Raw genomic sequence first — 27,873 nt, 5'->3', positions numbered from 1 at the left:
GAGCGGGGCGGGGCGGCGGCGCTGACAGCTGTAAACAAGCGGCCCCGCGGCCGCCCCGCCGCCCCTGCCTGGGCCGGGCCCGGCTCCGGGGCGGGCGCTCGGGGCTGCCCCGCGCCGTGACGCTGCGCCGCCGCCAGAAGGGCCGGGCCGCCGGCGGGACGGGAGCGGGCGGCGCCGCCGCGGTAAGGGCGCGGGGCCGGGGCCGGGGCCGGGGCCGGGCTTTGACAGCTGGGGCGGGACGCGCGGGGCCGCCGCCCGGCCGGGAGCGGGCAGCGGGGAGCGGGGGGCGGGGTGCCGCCGCCGCCGCCCGGTGCCCCTCGTCCTCGAGCGCGGCCGGAGCGCTCCGCGCCGCACCCGGGGCTTTGCTCGGCCGGGGCCGGACCGCGGCGGGGCCGGGCCGCGGGGAGCCGTGCAGCCGCCCCGGGCTCGCCGTGTCGCGGCCTGCGGCAGCCGGGCTCGGCCCGCAGCGAGCCGCCGGGCTCCGGCAGCCCCGGGACGGGGCCGGGCGCGATCGCTCCGGGGCTGCGGGCGCGGCGCAGAGCCCGGCCCCCGTCCGTCCGTCCCCGCGGCTCTCCCCGCTCCTGCCTGCGGGCACCGGGCAGCGCGGGGAAGGCAGCCCTGCCCCGGCGGGCGCGGGCGCGGGGCTGCGGCCGGCCGGGCTCCAAGCACCGTGCGGCGCCGCGGCTTCGTCCGCACGTGGAGCGGCCCCGCCGGGAGCGTGGGGGGGACCGCGGGGCCCGGGGACCCGCGGGAGGGGCCGGGGGCCTGGCGCGGAGCCGCGCCGTGTGTCCTCGCCGCCCGTTATTTCCCTTCCCTGGGGCTCACGGAGTCTTTCCCGCTGCGATTCGGGCCGTGGCACGACCCGGGAACTGGGGCTCCTCGGCAGCCTCCGGCGGGTGCTCGCCGCTCTGGGTGCCTTGGCAGGGCCACCTCTGGCCTCTCGCCACCAGGTATCTCCCGGCTGCGGTGTGCCTGCCGGAGGTGACGGCGGACCCCTTTCCCTGTTTCCTTTCTGTTTTGGGGATGAGTCACACCGGTGTCGGCACGTTGTGCTCCTGGGGAAGGGCAGAGCTGAGCTGCGGATGGTGACAGGCAGCGCGCTGCTTGTGACTGCTGCCAGGCGCGGCTGAGTCCATGGCTGGCAGATGAGGTGCTGGGGTCTGGGGCTCTGCTGACCAGGGAGCAAAGGCTCTCGCTGGCTTTGCTCCTTCCCACCTCTCGTTTTCCCCTGCTGCAGCTGGTGTGGTTCTGTCCCGGTGTACCATGTGTCCCCATAGCCCCAGAAGCACCCCGCTGTGCCCAGAGTTCCCCATGTTCAGCCCGTCCGGGCCTGGTCCCTGCTCACAGCCCACAGCTCAGCCCCAGGCACGGCAGGGTGCAGCTCGCTGCCGGCGCTTCCCTCCCGGGGGCAGGAGCCGCAGCCTGGGGCATCTCCTCGTGCCCCCCATGTCACCGGGCAGGCAGGGCTCCCCTCCCGGTTGCTCAGAGCTCCGTGCCCAGACCGACCCCTCTGGGTTGGAGAAGGGGCTCCTGTCTGCAGCAGGCTCCAGCAGCAGGAGGCACAGCCTCCATTTCCTCGCCTCCTTCTGCGCCCGGCTCCCCTCCCGGTCTGCCTCCCCTGTTTGTAAGCGCAAAGCATAAGTACACATTGGGCAATAGGCGAGGTAAACAGCAGCTCCGCGCTGGGGCCGGCCGCTGCGGAGCTCCGCGGGCAGCCCTGGGGCCAGCAGGACCCTGCGTCGTGTGCAGCCAGCGGAGCCCCCAGCCCGGCCCACGGCCGCGTCCCGGCCAGCTCTGACCGCTCTCCATCTCCCTGCAGGTTGTGCTGCTGTCCCGGCCGCCCCACGCCCGCTGCCGCAGCTCCGTCCCCATGGTCTGTCGGGCTGAGCGGGGGCCGGCGGGGCAGAGCGGGGCCGCAGGGCACTGACACGGGGCGGACGCCGGATCTGCCGCTGCCTGGACCCTTGTGCTCCTGGTAGAGGAACCCCGATACTCTGATGGATCTGAGGCCCTGCTCGCTGCTCCTGCTCTGGACTCTGCTGGTTGCCCTTGTTCTCCTGGCCCAAGAGGTGTTGGCCCAGCGTATTTACACCAACACCTGGGCCGTGCTCGTCCCTGCGGGGCCCCAGGAGGCTGACAGGCTGGCCAGGAAGCATGGATTCCTCAACCTGGGCCCGGTAAGTCCCTCGCTTCCCTCTCGCCACAGAAGCAGTGTCCCCGCTGGCTCTGCTGCTGTCTGGGCAGGGGCTGGGCTCAGCCCCACTGCCGGCGGGTGGCTCTGCCTGGGAGGCCGGGCCCCTGTGTTTGTGCTGGTTCACTGCAGCCGTCTTGCACCCACGGTGGTGGTGGTGGCTGGCTGGAGCCGCAGCCTCCCCATCAGCGACACAGTCTGGTGGCACGGCACGGCAGGCTCTGCCTGCTGGAGGTGGAAGGAGGAAAAGCCCATCTCGGGGCGAGGCAGCTGGGAGAGCTGCGCGTTGATGGAGGAGGGAAGGGCTCCAGGTGCATCTCCCAGTTCCTGCCCATGCTCCCCATGGCGAGCGGTGCCTGAGTGTGGTGCAGCCTCCTGCTTCAGTGAGAGCTGCCCTTCACAAGCCCTGTGTCAGCAGGTCCCCAGCGCTCTCGGCTTTCTCTGCCCTCAGCCAGTGCAGGGATGGTGCTGTGCTCTGCAGTGCCATGGGCATGACGTGTGGCCCCGTTGTGTCCTGTCCCTGCTGGCTGGCCAGCACCTCTTGAGCTGCTGTCACAGCGCTGTTCCGGCTGCCCAGGGCCCTGCAGTGCTCTCCTGGGCACCGCACTGTGGGCAGCGTGGGGCCCTGGGCTGGCGGCAGCTGGGTGCCCAGCGCGTGGAGCCTGGGGTGCAACCCAGGCCCAGCCTGCCGCCCCGGGGGCCTGATGGGTCTGTGGAGCAGGGGGCTGGCTCTGGGACAGCCCCCACAGGCGGGAGCAGCTCTGCTCTCCTCTGCCTAGCAAAGCAGAGCCTTCGTGGTTCTGCCGGCGCCCTGCTGTGCGGTGGGGATGCTGGGGCTGCGAGGGGCTGCGGTGCTGTGACTACCCCCGGCACAGGGACCCCGCTGTCCCAGAGCCCTGTGAGCCAGGCACTGCGCTGGGCCATGCTGGCTCTGGCAGGAAGGAAGCAAGGGGTGAAATCCCAGAGGAAGTTGCACAACTCATGGCTGCGGTGTCAGGACCTCGCTGTGAGCCAGCTGCTGGGAGCGTGGGGAGGGTGGCCACAGCGGGAGCCAGCGGGTGCCTCACCCTGCTGCCCGAGAGCAGCCCTGGCACAGCTGTGAGGGCAGCAGGGCTCTGGTTAGGAGAGCCCCAAGTCCTCCAGGGTGTGTGTTGGAGGACAGATGTGTGTCCTGCTCTATAAGAGGAGATTTGGGCATGTCCTGCTGGGCCAGGTCTCTGCCAAGTCTGCTGGGAGTGGGGCACGGGGCTCAGCTGCTCTCCCCTACGGCATTTTCTGCTGTGCTGCCTCTGCACCCGTCCTGTCTGCTGCCGTGGGGCCCCGGGACCTGGGCCAGGGCCGAGGGGGCACCAAGCTCTGCGGCCACGTCTCTGCCTGCCTGCGGATGCCCCACAGTGTGGTGCAGAGCCTGGGGCTGTGTTGGGAGGCTCAGCACAAGGTCTGGCTGGGCAGCACCCACCACCTGCCCCGCAGCCAGAGGCCGGCACCTTTCCCTGGCCCTGCCAGCTGCTGAGCTCTGGCGGAGCAGGAGCACGACCCTTGTAGTGAGCCGTCAGCTCGGGCTGCAGCAGGGGGTGTGGGCCCGAGCACGTTTCTCCCGTCCTGGAGCCTGTCCCGGTGCCTGCGCTGAGGCACGAGGCCAGGCTGGCCTGGGGAGCCGGCTCCCCAGTGGGGGTGTCTGAGCGGGGCCTGGGGAGCTGGTGCGGCTGGGACAGGATGCGGCAGGCAGCCCGGAGGAGGCGGGGAGGAGCGGGCGCTTCTGGCCGTGCCCCAGGGAGAGGCCCCTGGGGTCCATATCTGGGAGGATCCCGGCCCCCGCGTGGTGCCTGGATGCTGTCCTCAGAGGCACGCCGGCCTGGCGTCCTCCCTGCCCGCAGAGCCTGGGCGGGCAGTGGCCGCAGCACTGGGGTCCCCTGTGCCAGCGGGCTTTGGCAGCTGCCTGGAGGTGCTGGGACCCGGTCTGTAACTCGTGGCCACTTGCCCAGTGCCAGTGGCCTTGCAGCGGACCAAGAGGACAGTGTCTGGGGGGCGTGGGTCAGAGGCGAGGGTCAGATGCCCTGGTGAGATGGGAGCGCGGTTGTTTGTGCCGCCAGGGCTGGTGCAGAGGAGGGGGGCACGGGAGGCGCAGGTCTGAGCAGGAGATGGGCAGTAACGGGGGAGGCACCGCTGCTGGGGCTGATCTCCGGGTGAGCTGGCACCGTTCCCCATGGGATCGGCGCTGCCACCCAGCTCGTGGGCGTCATGGGGACGCGCGGGGCTGGGGGCGGCTCTGCCCTTGCTGAGGACAGGGACTGCGGGGGATTAGGGTGTCAGCATGTGGGCTGGCCGGCTCCTGGCTGCTACCGCAGCGTGTGTGCAGACCTAATCCAGCCCAGTCACCGGGCAGAGCCGAGATCTGCTGGCAGAACAATCGGGGCTCTGTTCATGCCCCTGGAGGGGTGAGGGTGCTGGGGGAGCCAGCCTGGCGCGGAAGCTTTTCGCCCCAGCACAGCCCCAAGTGCTACGAGCAGTTGGGCATCCCGGGCTGGACTAGGGGGCACAGCGTCCTGTGGGGACGTGCTCCCCCGTGACCCTGGGGGCGCTGGGGGTGCGGTGCCACCCTGGCAGGCGGGCTGCTGGCTGCACGGGGCTCCACCTGCCTGTGCCCTGCAGGGAAGGCTGCAGAGCAGTCGTGTCTCAGCCTCCCCTCGCGGCAGCAGCAGCACCCAGCTGCCGGTCGATGCCAGGGAGTGAGGCCCCACGTCACAGGCACCATGCCTCGGGGTGCCGGTGTGATCTGTGGCTTCCCCGGATAACGCCGGCTGGCACAGCGGGGGCTCACTTGCCCACTGCGTTGTCCCTGCCACGAGCTCCCTCCCTGCCACAGAGCCTGCTCCAGGGGCAGGCACACGGAAGGGAGCGGGGCCCGGTGCTGGCAGCCAGAGGCATCACCTGCCCGCACCAGCCTGCCCTGGCAATGGAGCCGTGGACACAAGCTGTGCCCCTGGTGTCCTGCTCCTGCTGTCCTGTGCCACCAGCGCTGGGCTGCCATGAGCTGAGTCCATTCCTGCCCGTGGGCTGGTGCACAGGGGGAGGTGATCGCTCCTCTGGGCAGGGGCTTGTCCTGCCAGCACTCAGCCCCTGGGCAGGAGCAGGGGTGGCACTGGTCCTGCTGCAGGTCGGGGGTGTGTTCCCTCGCCCTGCAGAGCATCTGGGCGAAGTGCGGGACTTTGGGACTGCTGCCCTGGGGCTGCGGGTGCCTTGTGGCTGGGCAGGGCTCCCCTCCTCCCCCTGCTTAGCGTGGGCTGGCTGCGCGGTGGCCAGGACCATGTCACATCTGCAGGGCTCTGATAAGCTTTTGGGCTTTCCTTAAAGGTAACCAAGTTGTTGTGCCTCAGCCTGAGGGTCTGGGGCAGAGGGAGAGATGTCCCCTCCCCGTGCTCCCGCAGCCCTCGCCAGCCCAGGTGGGGGGGTCCTGCCCGCAGCTGCTGCCCAGGGGGCCGGGGGGCACGCTGCCCCTCTCCCGTCCCGAGCAGGCGGCTGGGCTGGGAGGGCTGGGCTGCTGCAGCCAGGCCAGCCTCCGGGACGTGCAGGAGGGGATGAGGAAATGGCAGGACTGGAGAGGGCTTCAGGGTTTAAAAATAACCCGCAGGGAGGCTGTGCGGCCTCCTGGGCCAGCTGGGGCTGTGCTGACGTCCTGTCCCTCCCCAGAGCCACCCCCTCGTGCGTGGGGGCAGAGCGGGGACCAGTGCTGCCCAGCTCCTTGGCTGATGCTGCCTCCTCCCGAGGGGGTGGTGGTGGGCAGAAAAGCCGTTGTGATACCCCCACTTGGCTCTGCTGGTGTTGGTCACGTCCCAGGACTGACACACAGGTCAGAAACCAGTGCTCTCCCTACCAGGGCAGCAGCTTTGTTGGACCATGTGGGACCTACTGCCACTGGGGGTAGGGGTTCCACGGGCAGCCCTGGGGTGCAGGTTGCTGGTGAGGGACAGGGAACCGGGGAGGCTGTGCTCTTGCATCCATCCTGCTCCTCTCTCTGCTCCAGATTTTTGGCGACTACTACCACTTTCGGCACAGCGGCGTGGTGAAGCGCTCCCTCTCTCCCCACCAGCCCTGGCACAGCCGTTTGGCGCGGGAGCCGCAGGTAGGTGCAGCGTGGCGGGCGGCCGGCTGTGCTCGTGGGGCCCTCACAGCCAGCGGTGCGGCAGGATGGCAGCGGTCGCCGTGCCCTGGCTGCGGCCCAGGGGCCGGGCACGCTCGCCAGGCGTCCTGAGCCCTGCACAATGGGCGTGCGGCCCGGCGGCTGCCAGGCTCTTGCTGCTCAGCAGAGCTCGGTGCCCTGCCCTGCCTGCTCCGCTGGAGCAGAGCCTGTGTCAGCGGGGCTGGCGCAGCGGGCGGGGAGGCCGGGAGGAGCCGGGGCTGGCGGGCCCCTGGGATGCCGTGGCGGCGACGCGGGGAGGTGCTGGCGGCTCCCTGGAGGGCACGGGCGGGAGGAGGGCAGGCAGCAGCAGCGGGAGCCCCATGCGCTTTCTGCCCTAGGTGCACTGGCTGGAGCAGCAGGTGGCAAAGCGCAGGACCAAGCGAGACGTTTTCATGGAGCCCACTGACCCCAAGTTCCCCCAGCAGTGGTACCTGGTGAGTGCTGGGGGAGGGGGGGGTGGTGGCACCCGAGGGAGGGCTGCCAGGCCGCTGCTGCCAGTCAGGCTGGGGAGGAGGAGGAGGAAGAGGAAGGGCTGAGGCCGCAGCCCTACATCGTGTCGCTGGGGAAGAGGATGCATGTGCCCTGCTGGGGCGCTGGCAGTCGGGGCAGCTGCCCCTTGCCTGTCTCAGAAGCTGGGTCTGTGCCTGCACTGCCTGCCCCTGCACCGAGCCTGGGTGCTGGCACAAGCCTGCCTCAGCACAGGGAGCTGTGTCTGTGGCACGCAAGCACCGTCTGGGACTCAGCCCCATTTCTGAGCGCCCTCCTCAGCCAGCCCCGTGCTCTGTGCAAAACTCCTATGGGATTTCCTCACCCCCACGGCACAGCAGAGAGCAGGGCAAAGGCTGCCTTTACAGATGGGTCTGGAGGGGCCTGCACACCCCGCTCCCAGCACCAGCAGTTGGACATAGCTGACAACGTCATGGCTTCTTTTGGCAGTACAACACCAACCAGCGCGACCTGAATGTGCGTCAGGCCTGGGAGCAGGGCTACACGGGCAAGGGCATTGTGGTTTCCATCCTGGATGATGGCATCGAGAAGAACCACCCTGACTTAGAGGCCAACTATGTAAGTGTGGGGCAATCCCTGGGCGGTGCACAGGAGCCTGCGCAGGGGCTGGTGTCTGCTCATTGCATCCCCAGAGCTGCATGGCACAGGGCTTGTGCCTGCTATGGGGGTGTGGGGGGCAGCAGTGGTGGTGGGACTGGAGCCTGCACCCTGCTCAGCTCCGTGCTGGGGCACACGGTGCAGGCATGGCCCCAGGGCGGTAGGGCTTGCTGGCCAGGGCACAACCTCTGACTGCCAGGTCTGCCTTCCAGGATCCAGGGGCAAGCTTTGATGTCAATGACCAGGACCCAGACCCGCAGCCCCGTTACACTCAGATGAATGACAACAGGTGAGGCTGGCAGAGCCCGGATGCAGCAGGGACTCAGCAGGCAGCATCAGCCCTTACAGATTTTGGGAGGGTGCCGGGGTGATGGCAATTCTGCCCCATGGAGAGCCCCCTGCCTCCCTTTCTGACACGAGCTGCGTCCCTTGGGGCTGCCTGGAACCAGAGCAGACGGCTGAGTGCCCCCTGCCCCAGAGCTCTGCGGGGTGGGCTCAGCAGGCCTTTGTTGGCAGCCTGGTTTGGGGAGGGGTGGGGGTGGAGGCTGCCTGGACGCTGCCCCCCGGCTGCGGCTGGTACCCAGCGCCGTGTTCCTCGCTCCCCGCCGAGTGCCCTTGGTGCTGTTCTACCTGCAGGCACGGCACGCGCTGCGCCGGGGAAGTCGCTGCCGTGGCCAACAATGGGATCTGCGGTGTCGGCGTGGCTTACAACGCGCGGATCGGAGGTGGGTGCCACCCTGTCCTGCATCGAGTGCAGAGCCCGTGCTCAGCTCCACGGGTGCCTGCGACCTCGGCGCTGCTGCCAAGGCAGCAGACAGCCCGCAGCACCGGCCGGCAGCAGGCGGAGAGCCGTCCCCAGTGGCACCGCTGCCCTGCGGAGCGCGGCCGCCCAGCCCAGTCCCGTCGCCTGTGACATCTGCTCTCTGGCCCTAGGCGTGCGCATGCTGGATGGGGAGGTGACTGATGCAGTGGAGGCCCATTCCCTGGGCCTCAATCCCAACCACATCCACATCTACAGTGCCAGCTGGGGCCCAGAGGACGACGGCAAGACCGTGGATGGCCCAGCCCGGCTGGCGGAGGAGGCTTTCTTCCGAGGAGTCAGCCAGGTGAGCAGCAGAGTTTGCTGGGGCCCAGCTGAGCTCCTGCGCCTGCCCCGGTGGCTCTGGGTGGCCGGGCAGTCCCGACTGTCCTGGCCATCCCGCCGTGAGTCGTCTTTCAGCCCGGCCCTGGGATCAGGCTCTGTTGGTTTTTCCGGTTCTTCCTGTGCGATGGCTCTGAGTTAGGGCTCCTCCTGCGCAGGGTGCTCCCCCTGCCACCCGTGCTCCCTGCTCAGGAAGCTCCCAGGAAGCCTGGTGCGGGGACCATCCCTCCTTCCTCCCCGGAGCCCCGTTCTGTTTCTGCCTTGTTCCGTGCCAGCTGCTCGCCCTTTCCTCCGCCTGTCCTTCCCCTCGCTGTCCTCAGCTGCTGTCAGCTCCGTCGTGGTGTGGCTGCGGCGCAGCCCACGTGGCTCAGCTGTGCTGTGTTCTGCCTGGGATTCCCTGCACGGAAATGCTGGCGTGCTGTGTGGGGTGTGCTGGCGAATCCCCCTGCCGTGCCGTGCCAGCTCTGCTGCACATGCTGTGAATGGAGCCGTGGCGTTCAGGGGTTCAGCAGCCGGCTGGGAACGCTCTGTGGAGCTCCCACGGGGCTGCCGGGCAGCTGCAAGTCCCATGTACACAAACCCCTCGTAGCCAGCCAGGCAGAAAAAGGCACCGGTTCTTGCAAAGTCCTCTGCTTGTGTTGCCTCTGCAGAGCTGCTTTGTCCACCTCTTCCTGTAACTCGGCAGCAGCGGGGCATGGCTGTGCCGGGGCCCAGGCCAGCAGCCGGCCAGGAACATCCCTGGGGCCCCGTCTGCGTCTGCTCGGTGTTGCCAACTCGGACCCAAGCTCTGCGGGGCCAGGGCTGTCTGCTTGTGCCCTGGCTCCCACGTGGCGCCTTCCGCTCTGCTGTGTCGCGGGCGACGTGTGGGCACCGGTCCTCACTGTGCCTCTGTTGTTAGGGCCGAGGGGGGCTGGGCTCCATCTTCGTCTGGGCGTCCGGGAACGGGGGCCGTGAGCACGACAGCTGCAACTGTGACGGTTACACCAACAGCATCTACACGCTGTCCATCAGCAGCACCACGCAGTACGGTAACGTGCCCTGGTACAGCGAGGCCTGCTCCTCCACCCTCGCCACCACCTACAGCAGTGGCAACCAGAACGAGAAGCAGATTGTGAGTGCGCCGCTGGGGGCCGCGGGGCTGAGCGTGTGGGAGCTGAGCCAGCGGCGGGGGCACAGCAACCCCTACCCGGGGCCCTTCCTTGCAGGTGACGACTGACCTGAGGCAGAAGTGCACCGAGTCGCACACAGGGACGTCAGCCTCGGCACCCCTCGCTGCCGGCATCATCGCCCTTGCCCTGGAAGCAAAGTAAGGCTGAGCACAGTGGGGCCGGGCTGGGGAGCCCTGCACGAGCCCGTGGGGCTGGGGCCGGCCGGGCGCTGGCACCTGAGCCTCGCCTCTCCCCGCAGCAAGAACCTGACGTGGCGGGACATGCAGCACCTGGTGGTGCAGACCTCAAAGCCAGCCCACCTCAACGCCAACGACTGGGTCACCAATGGGGTCGGCCGCAAAGGTACCGGGGTGCTGGGAGGGGGCCGCGGCAGCCCCGGGGCGCGGGAGGCAGGGAGGCCCCGGGGGCGGCGCTGACCCTGCTCTTCCCGCAGTCAGCCACTCCTACGGCTACGGGCTGCTGGATGCCGGGGCCATGGTGAGCCTGGCCAGGAACTGGACCACGGTGGGACCGCAGAGGAAATGTGTCATCGACGTCCTCACGGAGCCCAAGTAAGGGCTGCTGAGCCCAGGCAGGCGCTGCCCAGCAGCCAGCAACGGCAGGGGCTGGGGGGATGCTCGGCCCCAGGTGGGGAGTGTGTGGGGGTGCTTGGGGCTGAGCTGCGCCCTGAGCCCTGCGTCCCCTGGGCCACCCTCCTGTGGGGGCTGGGGCAGGGCCAGGGAGCGCAGCTCGTGGCCGCCCGGCGCTGGATGCTGACCGCTGCTGGGCTGGGCCGGGCACAGCCGGGAGGCGGCCGCGCTGTGGTTTTGGGAGCAGCCAGCACAAGCCATCATCAGACAGAGGGGCTTTCAGGGGTCAGACAGAAGCTCCTTTTATTCCCACTTGGCTGCTGCCACCTCAGCACTGTCTGCCCGGTCTCGTGTGCAGCTGGGGCAGTCCCGGGCCCTGGGGGGGCAGCCCTTGGGCATGGGGGGGCTGGGCCCCGTCTGCGCCTGCTGCCCTGCCCCGTTCCCCTGGGACCCGGCCCCAGTGAGCAGGCGCCGGCCCAGGTCCCGCACGTCCCGAGCAGGCGGCCCCTTGTGACCGGAGTCCTGTGCCAGCACCGGGGCTGTGCCCGGGCAGCCGCACACGAGCGGCAGGACGGGGATGGCCGTGCCCATCCAGCCCTGGCTGCGCTGTGCAGGGGTGGAGCTGGCCCCTGGCTGATGAAGAAGGGCCCCATTCATGGCTGGCACAGAGCGGTGATTCAGCACGCACTCAGCAGAGCAAAGCCCTCTGCGCTCCTGGTTCCCCGGGACCTGGGGTGAGCTGCGTGCGGCAGCAAGGCTGCACCACTTGGGGCCGTCTGCTTCCTGCGCCCCGTGCTGGCGGCGGGGAGCTGCTGTCAGCTGCTCCGTCACTGTCTCCAGCTCCACCGCCTGCTCGCGGCACCGCTCAGTGCAGGGCCGGAGAGCAGCTGAACACCCCTGGAGTACGTGCAAAGCCCTGCAGCGGGGAGTAGGTCCGGGGCGCCCTGTTACAGCCTCCGTGAGGTGGGGTTGGGTTCACTCTTGCCATTCCTTGGCAGGGACATCGGGAAGCGCCTGGAGGTACGGCGGAAAGTAGATGCCTGCCTGGGGAAGGCCAACTATATCAGCCGGCTGGAGCACGCGCAGGCCAGGCTGACGCTGTCCTATAACCGTCGGGGGGACCTCGCCATCCACCTCGTCAGTCCCATGGGCACCCGCTCCACCCTGCTGGCCTCCAGGTAGTTGCCGGGGCCGCGGGATGCTCCAGAGCTGGCACAGGTGGTCCCCAGAATGCCATCGTGTACCTCTCTCCCCAGGCCCCATGACTACTCAGCTGATGGCTTCAATGACTGGGCCTTCATGACGACGCACTCGTGGGATGAGGACCCCTCCGGGGACTGGTTGCTGGAGATCGAGAACACCAGTGACGCCAACAACTATGGTAGGGGTGGGCTCGCTGCTTTGCCCCGAGCCTACTGTGGGAGTGGGAGCAACTCCTGTGCCTGGTGTACACCTCGTGCCCCTGGGCAGGGCGGGCTGCTGGCTCCTGCCGCTCTGCAGCGACCTGGGTGGGCAGTGGGGTAGCTGGGCGCACGGGGAGGGGACACGGCTGCTCTGGGGTGGTGAGGGTGGGTCTGAGGTGGTCCGTCCCTGCGCTTGGGCGCTCCCTGTCTGTGCTTTGGGGAGGGGCCCCTGCAGGCTCCCCTGGTGCGGGGGTCTGCCAGGCAGAGGCACAGCCCCGCCATCTCCGCACAGCCCGCAGTGGGTGCCGGTGCAAGCCCTCCCCCTGCACCATCCTGTCAGCATGTTGGTGGGCCTCACTCTGCCTCATTTCAGGCACGCTGACCAAGTTCACGCTGGTGCTGTATGGGACGGCCACCGACTCCCCCAGCCTCTCCAACCAGCTGGAGAGCAGCGGCTGCAAGACCCTGACCCCCAGTCAGACGTGCGTGGGTGAGTGCCAGGCCCTGGGGGGGGGGGGGGGGTGGGCGCACGGGTGGCCCTCCGGCGTGCTGACCCTGCCTCTCCCGCAGTCTGTGAGGAGGGGTACTACCTGCACCAGAAGAGCTGCCTGAAGCGCTGCCCCCCTGGCTTCGCACCCGGCGTCCAGAGCACGCACTACAGCCTGGAGAACAGTGTGGAGCCCATCGCGCCCCACCTCTGCCTGCCCTGCCACCCCTCCTGCGCCACCTGCGCGGGGCCTGGCCCCAACCAGTGCCTGACCTGCCCCGCACACTCACACTTCAGCAGCCTAGACCTCTCCTGCTCCCACCAGACGCAGAGCAGCCGTGAGTCCCCTGCCCTGGCAGAGGGCGAGGGGCTGGCCGAGGCGCCCCCTGCAGCCAACTTGCCCATCCTCATCGCCAGCCTCAGCTGCGTCTTCATCGTCATCATCTTTGTCACCGTCTTCCTGGTGCTGCAGGCGCGCTCGGGCTTCAGCCTGCGGGGCGTGAAGGTCTACGCCCTGGACAGCGGGATCATCTCCTACAAGGGGCTGCCCTCTGACATCTGGCAGGAGGAGGGCCCCTCCGAGTCGGACGGTGAGGAGTACGAGGCCCACAACGAGAGGACTGCCTTCATCAGAGACCAAAGTGCCCTTTGATGAGCCCTCCTGCCCCTCCCTCCTCCCTGCCCAGCGCCACGGGGCAGGGGCAGGCGAGGCCGAGGGGCCCCGGACTCTGCCCCCGTCCCCCTCTGCGCCGTGGCGGCCTGGGGCTCCCCACCGCCAGCACCGTCCCTCAGCCCTGGCCTGGGCGGCAGGCACGGCCCTGCCGGCACCGTCCTCAGCTTGGCGCCGTCCCCGCCTTGCACCGTCTCTCACGGCCCCGTGTCCACCCCGCACCCCAGGCCCGTGGGTTGGGTGACAGCGGGACCCTGGCGCTTGCTGGCCCTGTGCTGGCAGCCACGTTCCTTGTCCCGGGCAGGCGGCTGCTGCTGGGGACCATGCGTGTGTGCTGGGGGGGCAGTGCCCGGGCTCCCCCCCGTTGTTGCTGCAGTGGGGCCGGTGGCGCAGGGGCGGCTCTGTCCCTGCGGGCTGAGCCAAGCCTGGGGCATGGCGCCCTCTGCGCTGCTGCCCTGAGCACACCCTGGGGCTCTGCCTGCCACCCCTGTCCCCTGTTGCTCCCTGGCTCCCCGCCACCTACCCAGGGCCTGTCTGCCTCCACCTGTGCCCGTCAACAGCAATAATGGCCAGGCCTCAGCCTCTGCTGCCCGCTTGCCCGCTGCCTGCCCGTCCCACCACAGCCACGGCCGCCTGCAGGGTGGATGGAGCCCCCTGTGCCAGAAGGCACGGGCAGGGCAGCGCCTCCCCTTGTGCCCGAGGCTGGGCCCCCAGCGAGGGGAGGGACCCCCTGCCCTGGGGGGCAGCCCCAGCCCCCCTGTTTTGCCCCTGGGCAGGGCCCTGTGTGCTGCCGGCCGGCTCGGTCAGGCAGCGCTGGTGCCTGCCTGTGCCCTGGCTCTGCCTGCGCGCTGCCTGTACCGGGCAGAGCCCGGCAGCCCCGGCCCCCCTGCTCCTGCCCCCCGACGTGCCTTGCCCCCACTTGGTGACAATCCGTTCTGCTCCCTGCCAGAGCCCCCGGCACTGCCTGCCCTCAGCCCATTCCCTGCGGGGTGGGGGCCGGTGCCGCCAGCCCCTTTGCCGCCCGCCGCCACTGCCGCGCACCGGGGCTGCGGCACGGGCTCCTGCCTGCCCCGTGCTCGCGCCAGTCCCAGCTCCTCACAGATGGAGCTGCCGGTAGGGGGGCCACAGGACTATTTTTCTATAATAACTTTTTGGTGCACAGTAATTTTTTCTTGTAATTTAATCAGCCAGGAGCTGCCTCCTGAGCCTGTTTTTAATTTAATGGATGTGGATATAACGCTAGAGAGACTGAGTTATTAAATGTTCAGAACTATGCAAACCAGCCCCGCTGCCCGAGCTCTGTGTCCTGCCGCCGTGAGGCAGCGGGGGGGCCTCAGGCAGGCACCCCGGGGCCCATGGAGGCGCGAGGCCGGGGGCCCCCGGCAGCCCCGTGCCCTGCTCCGCAGCCGCAAGAGGGGGCCCGGGGCAGGTGCTGGGCAGGGAGCGCTGGGCTGAGCCGGGGGTGCGGGGGGGCCTTGCCGCGATCCCCCGGCTGAGCGCGCCGCGGAGCCCGGCTGCTCGCTGCCCGCGGTAGCGGTGCTGCTGGATGGAGCCCTGCGGCTCTGGGTCCCCGCGTGGGCTCGGTCCAGGACGGAGAAGCCCCCCCCGAGGCGAGGAGCCCTGCAGAGCTGCGGGCTGTGGCAGGAGCTGCGCTGCACGGGGCCACTGTCTGGGGCTGCGGTGAGGACGTGGCACCCAGGCGGTGACCGTCACCCTCACCTGAGTGACGGGAAGCAGCTGCTTATCGCAAACCCGCAGAGGAGCTAATTTTGGAACCGGCTCTAGTGAGCGGAGGGGGGCAACAGGCCGGGGAGCTCGTGCTGCTTTCCTGCAGCATGTGGGCCGCGTCCCTCTACTGCAGCCCTGGGGACAGCTCAGCTCGCGTGCTGCAGCCCCCGTGCCCAGCGCAGCCCCTGCAGCCGCAGTGTGTTGCCTGCGGGCACCCCCCCGCTGCCAGCCCGGGCTGGACCCAGCCCTGCTCCACCTGGGGCTGAGCTGCGTGGGACGGGCAGAGCCTGCCGTGGGGGCTGTCGGAGGGAGGGGGACAGCCCTGAGCGGTTTTCTTTGGGTGCTTGCTCAGAGGCTGCTCCTCTCTGCAGATCCCCTCGTGCCGTCCCAGCCGTGGCGTCTTCCTGTGGTCAGGAGCGAGTTCCCTGCTGCGTGCACGCAGCTGCGGGAGCTTTCCCTTTCTCACTCCCCTGCCAGGCTGGGCAGGGGACACGTCCCCGCTGCCCCTCGGCCGAAGGCTGCGCAGGGCAGAGCCAGCAGCCGCAGTGACGGTGCCGTGGGGGGGTCAGATGGGGGCCAGCCCCACGGGGCACCGCAGCGCTGGGCCCTGCAGGCTGTGGGACAGTGGATGGAGGATGTGAAACTGGGTGAGCTGCAGCGCAGCCCGCAGCGACCTTCCTGCTGCAGGCAGTGGTCAGGGCTGCTGGGGAGCGAGGGCTTCTGCTGGCTTCTGCAATCACGGTCGCTCACGGAGCCTCACAGCCTGGCTGCCCTGACTAGCCAGGTGTGGTGGGGTCAGGCCCCAGCCCCTGGCTCGGGGTGCCCGGTGTCCCCCGTGCCAGCCCCATGCACGTGGGGAAAGCCTGCGCTGTCTGGGAGAAGCCAGGGGATGCTGGAGGGGTGCTGGGGCGGGGAGAAGCAGCCCCTCAGCCCAGCTGGCAGAACACTTGCTGATCTTGTGGAAGCGCTGAGTGCCTCCGGAGCAGGTGGTGCAGGGGGTACTGCTGGTGCAGCTCACGCAGAAAACAAACAGATTCCTGGGCAGGGTTTGGGACCGGGGCAGAGGGGGCTGGAGGGAGGTGAGCGTGTGCTGCAGGACAGAGCAGCTGCTGATGGTAGAGCTGCTCTGCCCCTGAAACGTGCTGTGAAAAAACACTGTTTCCAGGGAGACTGGCACTGACCGTGCCCAGGGGCCGCAGCAGCACTTAGTGCAGAGCCCTGCTGTGGCGTTGCAGTGTTCCTCGATGTGACCACCCAGGCATCGCTCAGCCGTGGGAAGGCGAGCCAGGAAAACCTTTCTATGTGCTTTTTCCCACAACTTCCTCAAGAAGTGGAAACGGCTTGAACGCGTCTTGCAGGTGACTGTGACACCACTTTGGGGTCGGGGGACACCTGCCTGGCTGCAGGAGGAGCCCCACGAGGCAGCTGAGCCAACCTGGGCTGAGCTGCAGCTGGAGACTGTGCGGTGGCAGCGCAGCACAGCTGAGGCAAGGAAGGGGCCCGGGCTCCTGCAGGGACAAATCCTGATGGTGCAAGGCCCTGGTGCCTGGCCGCTGGAAGGGGCGCTGGAGCTGGGGGCTGCCCAGCATCTTCGGGGCTGTGTGCTGGAGTCAGCCTCGAACACGGGGGACCGGCAGGGAGGGGAGGAAGCGCAGGAAATCTCGCAATGGCTGTATGGTCAGCACAGGGTTTCCTGTTCCTCTCTGGGAGCCGGAGCTGCGCCAGGTCCAGATTGCACCGGCCCCAGCCCCGGGAGCACACCGGCGCCAGCTCCGTGGCCGGGACCTCACGGCACACACAGGTTGGAGGGAAGGGGACCCCTTTGTGGGGCTGGGGGGGGTCATGGCCCTGTTCTTCTGCGGGGTTGTAGTCTGCGCGGGGATATCCTGCCCTGCATGGAGCCAGGCTCCAGCACCCTCCTGCTCCTGGCTGTGCCCTCGCTGCTGGGCTGTGCACCCTGGGACCACGCCTGGGCTGAATTCGGCTCCTGCTGGCCATGCCAGAGTTCCGTGCGCAGGGACACATCCAGGCTTGGCACTGTCCCCTGCGGCTCAGTGCCCTGTCCCCCTCTTGCTGGCCTCCTGCCCGTGCCCTGGCCCCTGGGCGCTCTCCTGCCCCGGTGTGCCCAGCTGCCGCTGGCACGGGCACAGGGAGTGGGGCAGGATAGGGCCAGAGCTGCCGGAGCCCCATGGGGCTGGTGCTCCCGGCCTTGCGGCACGCAGCAAGGCGGCACTGGATTTTGACCCCATGCTTCCTCCTCCCTGGCATTGCCCCCGCCGTGGGCCCCCGCTGCTGCGGCGCGTTGGGCACACTCAGCCCTCCCAGCTGCTTCAAATGCCTTTTGCAAGGCAGATTGTGGAGGGTGCTGGTGACTCTGCCCCCCGCTGTGGGGCTGCCCTGGGCACCGCACGCCTGCCGTGGGGAGATGGGTGGGGGGGCATCGGAGGCAAAGGGCCCTGCCCACAGGCGAGCTCAATGCAGAGTGCAGGGTAGCAGCCACGTCTCAGGCTGCCCTACTGCTCTGCAGCCTCGTCCCACCAGGACCACGGTGCCATGGGCTTCGGGCCGGAGCTGTGGAGCCCGCAGGGGCACAGCGCGCTGCTGCGGCTGCAGGACAGTGAGCTGCGCCTCCTGGAGCTGATGAAGAAGTGGATGTCGCAGCGGGCCAAGAGTGATCGGGAGTACGCGGGGATGTTGCACCACATGTTCTCCCAGCTGGAGAAGCAGGAGGGCTCTGGGCAGCTCCGTGCTGGTGACCACGGAGGCCAGATTGGGGAGGTAGGGACGTTAGGGTGTGGGAGCACACCCCACAGACCTGGCACATTGCCAGAGGGTGGCCGTCCCTGCTCCATCCCTGATACCCTGTCCCCCCAGTCGTGGTGGGTGCTGGTGAGCCAGACGGAGACGCTGAGCCAGACCCTGCGGCGGCACGCAGAGGAGCTGGCGGCGGGGCCGCTGGCCAAGCTGAGCCTGCTCATCCGCGACAAGCAGCAGCTCCGCAAGGCCTTCAGCGAGCAGTGGCAGCAGCTCAGCCAGGAGTACACCCGGGTAGGCAGGACCCTGTGTGGGCGGCTGGGGGGCTTGGGCCCTTGCCCTGGCCCTGCTCTGCTGAGGGTGCCTCATCCTGCAGACCACCCAGCAGGAGATGGAGAAGCTGAAGGCGCAGTACCGCAGCCTGGTGCGTGACAGTACCCAGGCCAAGCGCAAGTACCAGGAGGCCAGCAAAGGTGGGTGGCAGCCCTGTACTGTCCTGACACATCCCCCAGCCTCGTCCTGCTGTGCCCTCTTCTCCCTGATCCCCGGTTCTCCTCGGGCCCCACCGCGGGATCAGGGATGCCTGGAGCCACGGCAGCCCCATGGGACCCATGGGCACAACCTCGGTGGGCCTGGGAGCTTGGGGGGATGCACTGGGAACTGTGGTGCCAGGGCAGCGGGTGCCCCCATGGCCTCTCCTCGCAGACAGGGAGAGGGAAAAGGCGAAGGAGAAGTACGTGCGCAGTCTCTGGAAACTCTACGCCCTGCACAACCAGTACGTGCTGGCTGTGCAGGCAGCCGCGCTGCACCACCACCACCACTACCAGCGGGCGCTGCCCAGCCTCCACGAGTCCCTCTACAGCCTGCAGCAGGAGATGGTCCTCACTCTGTAAGAGCCCTGCCGCCCCTCCTGGCACCCCCTTGCCTCTGCACCCCTGCTCCCCTTGAGAACCAGCGATGCTCCCTCCCCCTGCTGGAGCCCCCAGCCACACAGGCACTGTCCTTGCCCTACTGCCTGTGCCACGCACCCCCTTCCTCTGGCACCACAGCCATCACGGACGGGGCAGCTCGGGGCCCTTCCCCAGCACCTCATGCAGGGCAGGGGCTGAGGGGACACCGGAACCAGGTGGCCTGGGCAGTGTGGGGCCAAGCCTGGGCTGCAGGGGGTGCGGAAGGCCGGGCAGCCCCCAGCACCCGTGTCCCTGCAGGAAGGAGATACTTGGGGAGTACTACAGCATCAGCAGCCTGGTGCAGGAGGACGTGCTGGCCGTACACCAGGAAATTGCCCATGCTATCGAAGCGATCAACCCTGCCACTGAGTACAGCAGCTTTGTCCAGTGCCACAGGTAGAGATGGCGTGGCCGCGGGCACCGCACCGGGTACGGCCCTGCAGGGGGTGGGCATGGGCACAGCGGAGCAGAGGGCAGCTCTGTGCCGGGTGCCCACAGGTATGGCTGCGAGGTGCCGCCAGCCGTCACCTTTGACGAGAACTTGCTGGAGGAGACGGAGAGCCTGGTGCCAGGGGAGCTGCAGCTGAACGAGCTGACTGTCGAGAGCGTCCAGCACTCGTGAGCGGGGCCGGGCTGCAGGCGGGGGGCAGGCTGGCGGGCTCATGGCTCAGCGCCCACCCAACACCCGTGTCTCTTGCAGCCTGACGTCCATTGAGGAGGAGCTGGCGGCCACCACAGAGACTGTGAGCAGCAAGGAGCAGCGGGTGCGGGAGCTGCAGGCTGAGATCCAGGGCGAGGAGCAGGGGCTGAGACCCGGGGAGCGGTGAGGTGCAGGGGGGGTGGCGGGGCCGGGGCTGAGGTGGCAGGGGCTGACCCCGCTGCATCCCGTCCCCAGGGTGCACTTGCTGAGCAAGCGCCAGGGGCTGCAAGAGGCCCAGCAGCAGCTCCAGGGCTGCCTCTGCACCCAGGCCAAGCTGCAGGCACAGCGGGATGTGCTGGCCAACAAGCTGGCGGAGCTGGGCTCCGGAGATCCCCTGCCTGCCCTGCCCCTGCAGGAGGACCGGCACTCAGTCTCCTCCGTGGTGAGTCCTCCCCACAGTGCTCCGGGAGACACGGCGCTGGGTTACACCGGGTTCTGGTGGCCCCACGCAGGGTGCCTGTGGGGGGACAGCTCACACTTTTCCCCAGGAGCAGGAACGCAGCGGGGCCACTGCGCTGGAGACCCTCAAGAACCACATCTCGGGCATCTTCAGCCCCAAGTTCTCGGTGAGACCCTGGGCACCTCCAGCCACCCTGCCCTGCCCAGCCACCTTGTCAAACCTCCCAGCCCCTCGGCACCCCCTGTCCTCTCCTGTCTTGCCCCACAGCCCTGCTCAATGCTGCTCTCCAGCCCCTCTCCACACCCTGCACAAGCCCCTCTGGACCCTGCTCTCCCTGCCCCTGGGGGAATGACCGGTCTTGCTCTGTCCCCATCCAGCTGCCACCCCCCGTGCCCCTCGTCCCGGAGGTGCAGAAGCCGCTGTGCCAGCAGGTCTGGTACCATGGGGCCATCCCACGCTCAGAGGTGCAGGAACTGCTGAGCTGCAGCGGGGACTTCCTGGTGCGGGAGAGCCAGGGGAAGCAGGAGTATGTGCTCAGCGTGCTGTGGGACGGGCAGCCCCGGCACTTCATCATCCAGGCTGCCGACGTGAGTGACCGCAGGTGGGGGTGGCACTGGGAGCGGCCCCTGCAGTGGGCAGATGTTGGGGCCCTGCCCAGGCCCTGCCCTGGCTGTGCAGCCACAGGGACGCTGGTGTTAATGCACAGGATGTGTGCGTACAGCTGCGAGCTGTGTGCGTGTCCTTGCAGAGACCAAGCATGGAGCACGAGCCGTGAGCCTGCATCGTGTGTGTGAATGCACGCTTGTGCTGTGTGTGTGTGTGTGTGTGTGTGTGCACGCACCCCCATGCATGCACTCCCCCAGGTGTGCACCTCATGCGTGCACGCAGGCACGACCCCGCAGCCTCCCCTCCCTGCAGAACTTGTACCGGCTGGAGGGCGACGGCTTCCCCACCATCCCGCTGCTCGTCGACCACCTCCTGCACAGCCAGCAGCCCATCACCCGCAAGAGCGGGATCATCCTGGCCAGGGCCGTGCCCAAGGTGAGGGTGGGCAGCGGGAGGCAGGCGAGAGCCCTGTGCAGGGCGTAGCCCTGGCCCCTTCCAGCTGCCGTGACTCATCTCTGCATGAGGGAGCTGCAGGAGCAGGAGGGGATGTGGGCTGGGGCGCGCTGGGGGCGGCTCGCTGACCGCAGTGTCTGCTGCCTGCAGGACAAGTGGGTGCTCAACCACGAGGATGTGCTGCTGGGGGAGCGCATCGGCCGGGTGAGTTGGGGTGCGAGGGTCCCAGCAGGAGGGCAGGGCTGGCCGCGGGTGCACTGTGGCAGGCTCGGCCTGTGCATCCGTGTCTCTCGGCAGGGTAACTTTGGGGAGGTCTTCAGCGGCCGCCTGCGTGCTGACAACACCCCCGTGGCTGTGAAATCCTGCCGGGAAACCCTGCCACCTGAGCTCAAGGCCAAGTTCCTGCAGGAAGCCAGGTCTGTGTGACCGTCATGCTTGTCCTGGCCCATCCTTGTCCTGATGTCTCGGGGCTGCCCAAACCCCACTGGGATACAGCAGCCCTCTGGCTGGGGGCTGGGTCCCTGCACCTGCCGGGCACAGCATCCTTGGGATGCAGGTGGTGATGGAGGTGGTGTGTGCTGGGGGCAGCTGGGTCCCCATGTGCTCACGGTGCTGTTCACTGTCCCCACAGGATCCTCAAACAGTATAACCACCCCAACATAGTCCGGCTTATCGGCGTCTGCACCCAGAAGCAGCCCATTTACATTGTCATGGAGCTGGTGCAGGGTGAGCAGCCCCATCCTGCAGCCCCTGGTGCATGTGTGTGAGCTCACCCCAGTGCAAGAGTGTGAGCTCGCTGCACGGGGCTGGGATGGCCGCCCGCCAGCTGTGCTCTTCGGTGCAGGGGGGGACTTCCTGAGCTTCCTGCGCAGCGAGGGGCCCCACCTGAAGGTGAAAGAGCTGATCAAGATGACAGAGAACGCTGCAGCAGGCATGGAGTACCTGGAGAGCAAGCGCTGCATCCACAGGTGGGCTGGGGGAGCAGCGGGGACTGGGCAGGGCAGGGGCAGCTGGGCCCCCCCTGTCCTGGGGACAGCTGGGCGCAAGGCTGACGGCTCTGAGCCGCCCCAGGGACCTGGCTGCCCGCAACTGCCTGGTGACGGAGAAGAACATCCTGAAAATCAGCGACTTCGGGATGTCGCGGGAGGAGGAGGATGGTATCTACGCCTCCACGGGAGGCATGAAGCAGATCCCTGTGAAGTGGACTGCCCCCGAGGCACTGAATTACGGTACGGGGTGGCACCGGGCATGGCCTGGGACCTACGCAGCATACGGGGAGGGAAGGGGGGAGGCTGTGCCGGGGGACCCAGGAGTCCAGGGGGCACCGCCCGGCACCCCGCGCGTGGTGCTGGGGCGGGAGGCAGGGAGAGCCGGGGCACCCGTTGGGGCGGCGGTGACACGGCCGTCCCCCGCCGCTCGCCGCCCGGCCCACGCCGTGTCCCCAGGCCGATACAGCTCGGAGAGCGACGTCTGGAGCTTCGGGATCCTGCTGTGGGAGGCCTTCAGCCTGGGCGCCGTCCCCTACGCCAACCTCAGCAACCAGCAGACGCGCGAGGCCATCGAGCAGGGTGAGGGCGGCGGCGGGGCCGCGGGTCCCCCGCCCAGCCGTGCCCGCCGGGGCCGCGGGGGCGAGGGCCGGTGTCGCGGCCGGCCCGTCCCCAGCGCTGCCACCCCCAGGCGTGCGGCTGGAGCCCCCCGAGCAGTGCCCCGAGGAGGTGTACCGCCTGATGCAGCGCTGCTGGGAGTACGACCCCCGCCGGCGGCCCAGCTTCAGCGCCGTCCACCAGGACCTCATCGGCATCCGCAAGCGGCACCGGTGAGGGGCAGCCCCGCGCCCCGGGGCCGTCCCGCCGGCAGCGCCCGTCCCGCGGGCGGGGCCCGCCTGGGAAGCGGGTGCCGGGGGCGGCCGGGCGGCGGCGGGCGCGCACCAGGAGGCTCCCGGGCAATAAACGTGGGCTCTGCAGCGCTGCGTCTGTCGTGGGCACGGGGCGCGGGCCGGCCACGCGGGACCCCGGGACCCCGGCCCGGGGCCGTGCGGGGGGCGGCCGGGCCCGGCGGCGTTCGCTCGGCCCGGCCCCGGGGCCGCCCGGGGCCGCAGCGCCGCGTCCCGGCGGGGCGGGCCGGGGGCCGGGGCCGGGGCCGGGCGGGCGGGGCGGCGGGCGGGGCCTGGCCCATCCCGGCCGCGGCAGCCGGCGGGGCCCGGGCGGGCGATGTGAGCAGCGGGGCCGGGCCGCGGAGCCGCCCAGGGTAAGAGCGGGGGGGCCGCGCCGCGGGGGGGCCGCGCCGGACAGCTCCGGGCCGGCCCCGCCGCCGGGAGCCCCCGCCCCCCTCCGCCCCCGGGCCGCGCCGAGCCCCCCCGAGCCCCCTCGGCAGCCCGGCTCCGCGGCCTGCCCGTCCCCGCCTGCTCCGGCCCGCTCGGCGCCGCCTTCCCCATCGCAGCCCCCGGCCTGCTCCGGCCTGCCCCGGGCCGCCCCCGGCCGGGCCGCCCCCGGCCGGCCCCCGGCTCCCCCAGCTCCCCCGGCCTGCTCCGGCTCCCCCCGGCTTCCCCCGGCTCCCCGGGCGCCCCGTCCCCCCCCGCGGCTGCCCGGCGCGGGGCCGGGCCCGAGCAGCCCCGCGGGGCCGTGCCGCCGCCGCCGGCGCTGCCCCAGCCCGCGCTGTCGGAACCCCGCATCGCGCCCGGAGGGGCGCGGAGGGCACCGGGGGACGCGGCGGGGCCGGCGGGCGCGGGGCAGCGGTGCCCGGTGTGCCCCCCGCAGGCCCGTCCCCGCGGCCCGCCGGGATGAAGCTGAAGAAGCAGGTGACGGTGTGTGGAGCTGCCATCTTCTGCGTGGCTGTCTTCTCCCTCTACCTGATGCTGGACCGGGTGCAGCACGACCCCGCGCGCCACCAGAGCGGGGGCAACTTCCCCAGGGTGAGCGGCAGCGGGCGCGGGGCGGCCGAGGGCCGGGCTGGCTCCGGGGCCGGCTGGCGCCCAGCCCGAGGCCGGTCTGGTGCTCGGGGCAGGGCTCGTTCCCTGCTGCTGCGAGCGCGCAAGCAGGGCCGGACCTGTGCGAGGAAGCCCCGAGCCAGGGCAGCGCTCTCACCGCAGTGCCCGTGTCCCCAGAGCCAGATCTCGGTGCTGCAGAACCGCATCGAGCAGCTGGAGCAGCTGCTGGAAGAGAACCACGAGATCATCAGCCACATCAAGGACTCGGTGCTGGAGCTGACGGCCCACGCGGAGGGACAGCCGGCACTGCCCCGCCACCCACCCAACGGCTCCTGGGCGCTGCCCCCTGAGAGTCGCCCGAGCTTCCTCTCCGTGTCCCCACAGGACTGCCAGTTTGCCCTGGGGGGCAAGGGCCAGAGCCCAGACCTGCAGGTGAAGGGCTGGGGTCTCGGTGCAGCAGTGAGCACAGGGGGCGAGGGGCCCAGCCCTGTGAAGGAGAGGGAATGCGCAGCAGGGCACCTGGGGTACTGCCTCTGCTCTGCTGGGGTCTCCCGGACCGGTGCCTGCCCTCCTGAGCTCGCTGTCCCGCTGGCAGATGCTGGCCGTGTACTCCCTGCTGCCCTTTGACAACCAGGACGGCGGTGTGTGGAAGCAGGGCTTCGATATCACCTATGAGCCCAATGAGTGGGACGCTGAGCCCCTGCAGGTGTTTGTGGTGCCGCACTCCCACAATGACCCCGGTGAGCAGAGACAGCACGTGCTCCCCCGGCCCCTGCCCTGCTGGCTGGGGAGGGCTGGGCCCCGCTCAGTGACCCCCCCACCTGTGCTGGCAGGCTGGATCAAGACATTTGACAAGTACTACTATGACCAGACGCAGCACATCCTCAACAGCATGGTGCTGAAGATGCAGGAGGACCCCCGCCGGCGCTTCATCTGGTCTGAGATCTCCTTCTTTTCCAAGTGGTGGGACAACATCAGTGCCCAGAAGCGGGCTGCGGTGCGGAGGTAGGGCTGCCCCGTCTGCCGGGCCCTGCCACCCGGAGGAGGTGCTGGGTGCTGGGCATGAGTGAGGGGGGCGTGAGGGAAGGGCCCTTTGCCCCCTGGACTCGGCTCTGGCTGCAGTGTGGTGTCCATGGGCTCCACGGAGCTCCCTACAGGAGCGTGGGGAGAGTGTGGGCATCGCACCACAGCTGGTGATCGCAGAGGCTGCTGCCGAGAGCCAGGTGGCTCCAGGAGAGGGGGAGGCTCTGCCATGGATACGAGGCTGACAGCAGGGCTCTGCCCTGAGCTGACCACGTCTCTGGTGTGTGTTTCTTGCAGGCTGGTTGGGAACGGGCAGCTGGAGATGGTGACGGGTGGCTGGGTGATGCCCGACGAGGCCAATTCGCACTACTTCGCCATGATCGACCAGCTGATCGAGGGGCACCAGTGGCTGGAGAAGAACATCGGTGAGAGCTGCATGGGCTGCAGGGTGGGCTGCAGGGGTGCTGGCTGGGGGACGTTGCTCACAAGAGGTGCTGACAGGTCTCTGTGCCCCCAGGCGTGACGCCGCGGTCAGGCTGGGCCGTTGACCCCTTTGGGTATAGCTCCACCATGCCCTACCTGCTGAAGCGCTCCAACCTGACGGGCATGCTCATCCAGCGTGTGCACTACGCCATCAAGAAGCACTTTGCTGCCACACAGAACCTGGAGTTCATGTGGAGACAGACGTGGGGTGAGGGGCTGCTGGGAGGTGACCGCAGCAGCGGACCTGCCCGGGGGTGGGTGGCAGCAGAGGAAAGCTGCTGACCACTTCCCTGCGTGGCCAGTGAGCTGAGTGCCGGGAGGCGATGCCTCTGCCCTGCAGCGGGCAGCCCCAGGGGGACCCCCAAATGTGCTGGTGCCTGGTGCCCGGCGAACTTGTGCGCTGGGTCTGCTTTGCCCCCGCTCGGTGTGCCCTGTGCCCTCTGCTAGGGGCCAGGTGAGGGAGAGCCTCTGCTGATGCTCATCTGTCCTTGGTCCTGCAGACCCAGACTCCAGCACTGACATCTTCTGCCACATGATGCCCTTCTACAGCTATGACGTGCCCCATACCTGCGGGCCCGATCCCAAGATCTGCTGCCAGTTCGACTTCAAGCGCCTGCCAGGCGGCCGGATCAACTGCCCGTGGAAGGTGCCGCCCCGCGCCATCACCGAGGCCAACGTGGCAGAGCGGTGAGTGCTGCAAGGGCAGGGGCGAGCGGCTCTGAGCCCCGCAGCCCGGCCTCCGGCAGCCAGCCTCACACCCTGGCCCCGTGGCAGAGCCCAGCTCCTGCTGGACCAGTACCGCAAGAAGTCCAAGCTGTACCGCAGCAAGGTGCTGCTGGTGCCCCTGGGAGACGATTTCCGCTACGACAAGCCACAGGAGTGGGACGCTCAGTTCCTCAACTACCAGCGCATCTTTGACTTCCTCAACTCCCAGCCCCACCTCCACGTGCAGGTAGGTGCAGGGAGCTTTGGGGCTGCCAAAAGGCCCCATGTGGCTGGGGTTGCCAGCGGCGGGGAGCCTGGGCAGGGGTGCGCAGTGCGGGGAGGGGCGTGGGGCTCCCTGCAGCACTCAGAGCTGCGTGTGCTGTCCCGCAGGCGCAGTTCGGGACGCTGTCTGACTACTTTGATGCCCTCTACAAGAAGGTGGGCATTGTGCCGGGCATGAAGCCGCCTGGGTTCCCAGTGCTGAGTGGCGATTTCTTCTCCTACGCGGACCGGGAGGATCACTACTGGACAGGCTACTTCACCTCCCGGCCTTTCTACAAGAGCCTGGACCGCGTGCTGGAGGCCCACCTCCGGTGAGGGGAAGCAGGCTGGGGCCCTGGGGCAGGGGCGGTGCGTGGGGCACGGGGCACAGGATGGTGCTGGCCGGGTGGTACCCCACAGCCCCAGCCGTCCCCCTGGCCTGTGCCCAGACACCGGTGCGCTGGGGATGGCCCAGGCATGGCTCAAGGGGAGATAAACCTTCACCAAGCCCGCGGCAGCCCGTGCACCACTCTGCCCTCCCCAAGGCTGTCTGCCCTGTGCTTGGGCCCTGCTGGCGCTAAGGCTGCCTGCGCCGGCTGCTCCTCCCCTCCCCTCCCCTCCCCTGCCCTCCCCTCCCCTCCTCTCCTCTCCTCTCCTCTCTGTCCTGGCCCCGTGGGGCCCGGGGCGCTGGCAGGTCCTGGGTGACTCTGTCCCTGCGCAGGGGGGCAGAGATCCTGTACAGCCTGGCGCTCGCCCACGCCCGCCGTGCCGGCGCCGACAGCCGGTACCCGCTGTCCGACTACGCCCTGCTGAGCAACGCCCGCCGCAACCTGGGGCTCTTCCAGCACCACGACGCCATCACGGGCACCGCCAAGGAGGCCGTGGTGGTTGACTATGGAGTCCGGTGCGTGCGGGTGGCTGGGGCACGGCCGGGGGGGCAGTGTCAGCTGGGGGCTGGTGGGTGCGGGGCTGGGCGTGCTGGCTGGGCCTAGGGGCCTACAGGCCCCAGCGGGGTGTGGGGGTGGTGTGGGGGGATGCTGGGAGGGGGCAGAGGGGACGGTCCTGGGTGTCTCACTCTGCCCGGTGCTCCAGGCTGCTCCACTCCCTCTCGAGCCTCAAACGCGTCATCATCAACGCTGCGCAGTACCTGGTGCTGGGGGACAAGGACGCCTACCGCTACGACCCCGCCGCACCCTTCCTCAGCACGGTGAGCAGCTCCCTGCCCCGCGCCTCCCCGCGCCCCGGCCTCGTGCTGGGGGCGCCGTGCCCTCCCCCGTGCGGCACAGCCCTGCCTGCCCACCCGCCGCTGGCTGGGGGCCTGGGGAAGCTGGGCCAGGCGGGCTGGGGGCGGTGGGGACGCCGTGGCTGACCCGCTGCTTTCCCTAGGACGACACGCGCCTCAACCAGGACTCGCTCCCAGAGAGAACAGTCATCAAGCTGAGCGCCTCGCCACGGTAGGGCTGCACGCTGGGCTGTGGGCTGCGTCCTCCTGTCCAGCAGCGGGGTCTCGTGGGGGCGATGGAGGGACCACGTGCGGGGGTACCTGGGGCTCTGTGAAACAGCGTGTGTGTGTGTGTGCAGCTCCAGGGGGTGGTGTGGAGCGCAGGACACGCGGGACGCCGTGGGGCTGGGGGTGGCCATCCCGGTGCAACTCTGCCCTGCAGATTCCTGGTTGTGTTCAACCCACTGGAGCAGGAGCGCCTGAGCGTCGTGCCGGTGCTGGTGGACTCCCCGCATGTGCGCGTGCTGTCTGAGGAGGGGCAGCCCCTGCCTGCCCAGCTCACTGCACAGTGGGGCTCCGCCACCAACATGGTGCCTGAAGTCTACCAGGTATGGGGCGCCCCACCGCCCACTGCCGCCCCCGTCCTCGCCCTGCACAGCCCGTGTGTGCCAACCTCCCACCCTCACACGCTGACACGCCACCGAACAACTGTTTCTGCACCACAATGGGAGCTCCCATGGCACACAAG

At 69.4% G+C, this 27,873-nt stretch overlaps 3 protein-coding genes across 3 annotated transcripts; all 3 read left to right on the top strand.

Annotated features, from left to right (window-relative positions):
* Nucleotides 1-59: 59 nt before the first annotated feature.
* FURIN (furin, paired basic amino acid cleaving enzyme) lies at nt 60-14,196 on the top strand. The gene is made up of 16 exons (XM_035568960.2): nt 60-182; nt 1,820-2,177; nt 6,216-6,314; nt 6,710-6,805; nt 7,308-7,436; nt 7,688-7,764; nt 8,112-8,200; nt 8,409-8,581; nt 9,515-9,727; nt 9,822-9,922; nt 10,024-10,127; nt 10,219-10,336; nt 11,353-11,532; nt 11,611-11,735; nt 12,131-12,247; nt 12,328-14,196. The coding sequence occupies exons 2-16, from the start codon at nt 1,998-2,000 to the stop codon at nt 12,894-12,896; spliced, it is 2,370 nt and encodes a 789-aa protein (XP_035424853.1). The 5' UTR covers nt 60-182; nt 1,820-1,997; the 3' UTR covers nt 12,897-14,196.
* A 2,187-nt stretch (nt 14,197-16,383) lies between these two features.
* Nucleotides 16,384-22,467, top strand: FES (FES proto-oncogene, tyrosine kinase). Its single transcript, XM_050716627.1, has 18 exons — nt 16,384-16,443; nt 17,170-17,420; nt 17,517-17,690; nt 17,773-17,869; nt 18,102-18,285; nt 18,605-18,742; nt 18,824-18,964; nt 19,047-19,169; nt 19,242-19,428; nt 19,535-19,612; nt 20,365-20,487; nt 20,656-20,709; nt 20,803-20,921; nt 21,137-21,231; nt 21,350-21,473; nt 21,577-21,734; nt 21,951-22,073; nt 22,183-22,467. The coding sequence occupies exons 2-18, from the start codon at nt 17,196-17,198 to the stop codon at nt 22,323-22,325; spliced, it is 2,286 nt and encodes a 761-aa protein (XP_050572584.1). The 5' UTR covers nt 16,384-16,443; nt 17,170-17,195; the 3' UTR covers nt 22,326-22,467.
* A 219-nt stretch (nt 22,468-22,686) lies between these two features.
* LOC118259410 (alpha-mannosidase 2x) lies at nt 22,687-27,786 on the top strand (the record flags this gene model as incomplete). The annotated part of the gene is made up of 14 exons (XM_050716628.1): nt 22,687-22,752; nt 23,262-23,416; nt 23,609-23,863; nt 24,027-24,171; nt 24,265-24,436; nt 24,752-24,879; nt 24,972-25,145; nt 25,438-25,624; nt 25,712-25,889; nt 26,033-26,235; nt 26,625-26,807; nt 26,996-27,110; nt 27,290-27,357; nt 27,568-27,786. Coding segments are annotated over exons 2-14 (2,159 nt in total), but the record flags the coding sequence as incomplete, so codon positions are not given.
* Between the last annotated feature and the right edge of the window lie 87 nt (nt 27,787-27,873).

The sequence above is a fragment of the Cygnus atratus genome, unplaced genomic scaffold (assembly GCF_013377495.2).
Source record: "Cygnus atratus isolate AKBS03 ecotype Queensland, Australia unplaced genomic scaffold, CAtr_DNAZoo_HiC_assembly HiC_scaffold_103, whole genome shotgun sequence".
NCBI classification, from domain to species: domain Eukaryota; kingdom Metazoa; phylum Chordata; class Aves; order Anseriformes; family Anatidae; genus Cygnus; species Cygnus atratus.
This window is presented reverse-complemented; position numbering and strand designations above follow the sequence as displayed.

Coding starts and splice junctions, on each gene's coding strand:
- FES (XM_050716627.1), top strand. CDS start 17,196: ATGGGCTTCGGGCCGGAGCTGTGGAGCCCGCAGGGGCACAGCGCGCTG. Junction 19,429..19,534: donor GGCACTCAGTCTCCTCCGTG/GTGAGTCCTCCC, acceptor ACTTTTCCCCAG/GAGCAGGAACGCAGCGGGGC. Junction 20,488..20,655: donor TGGCCAGGGCCGTGCCCAAG/GTGAGGGTGGGC, acceptor TGCTGCCTGCAG/GACAAGTGGGTGCTCAACCA.
- FURIN (XM_035568960.2), top strand. CDS start 1,998: ATGGATCTGAGGCCCTGCTCGCTGCTCCTGCTCTGGACTCTGCTGGTT. Junction 2,178..6,215: donor GATTCCTCAACCTGGGCCCG/GTAAGTCCCTCG, acceptor TCTCTGCTCCAG/ATTTTTGGCGACTACTACCA. Junction 10,128..10,218: donor CAATGGGGTCGGCCGCAAAG/GTACCGGGGTGC, acceptor CTCTTCCCGCAG/TCAGCCACTCCTACGGCTAC.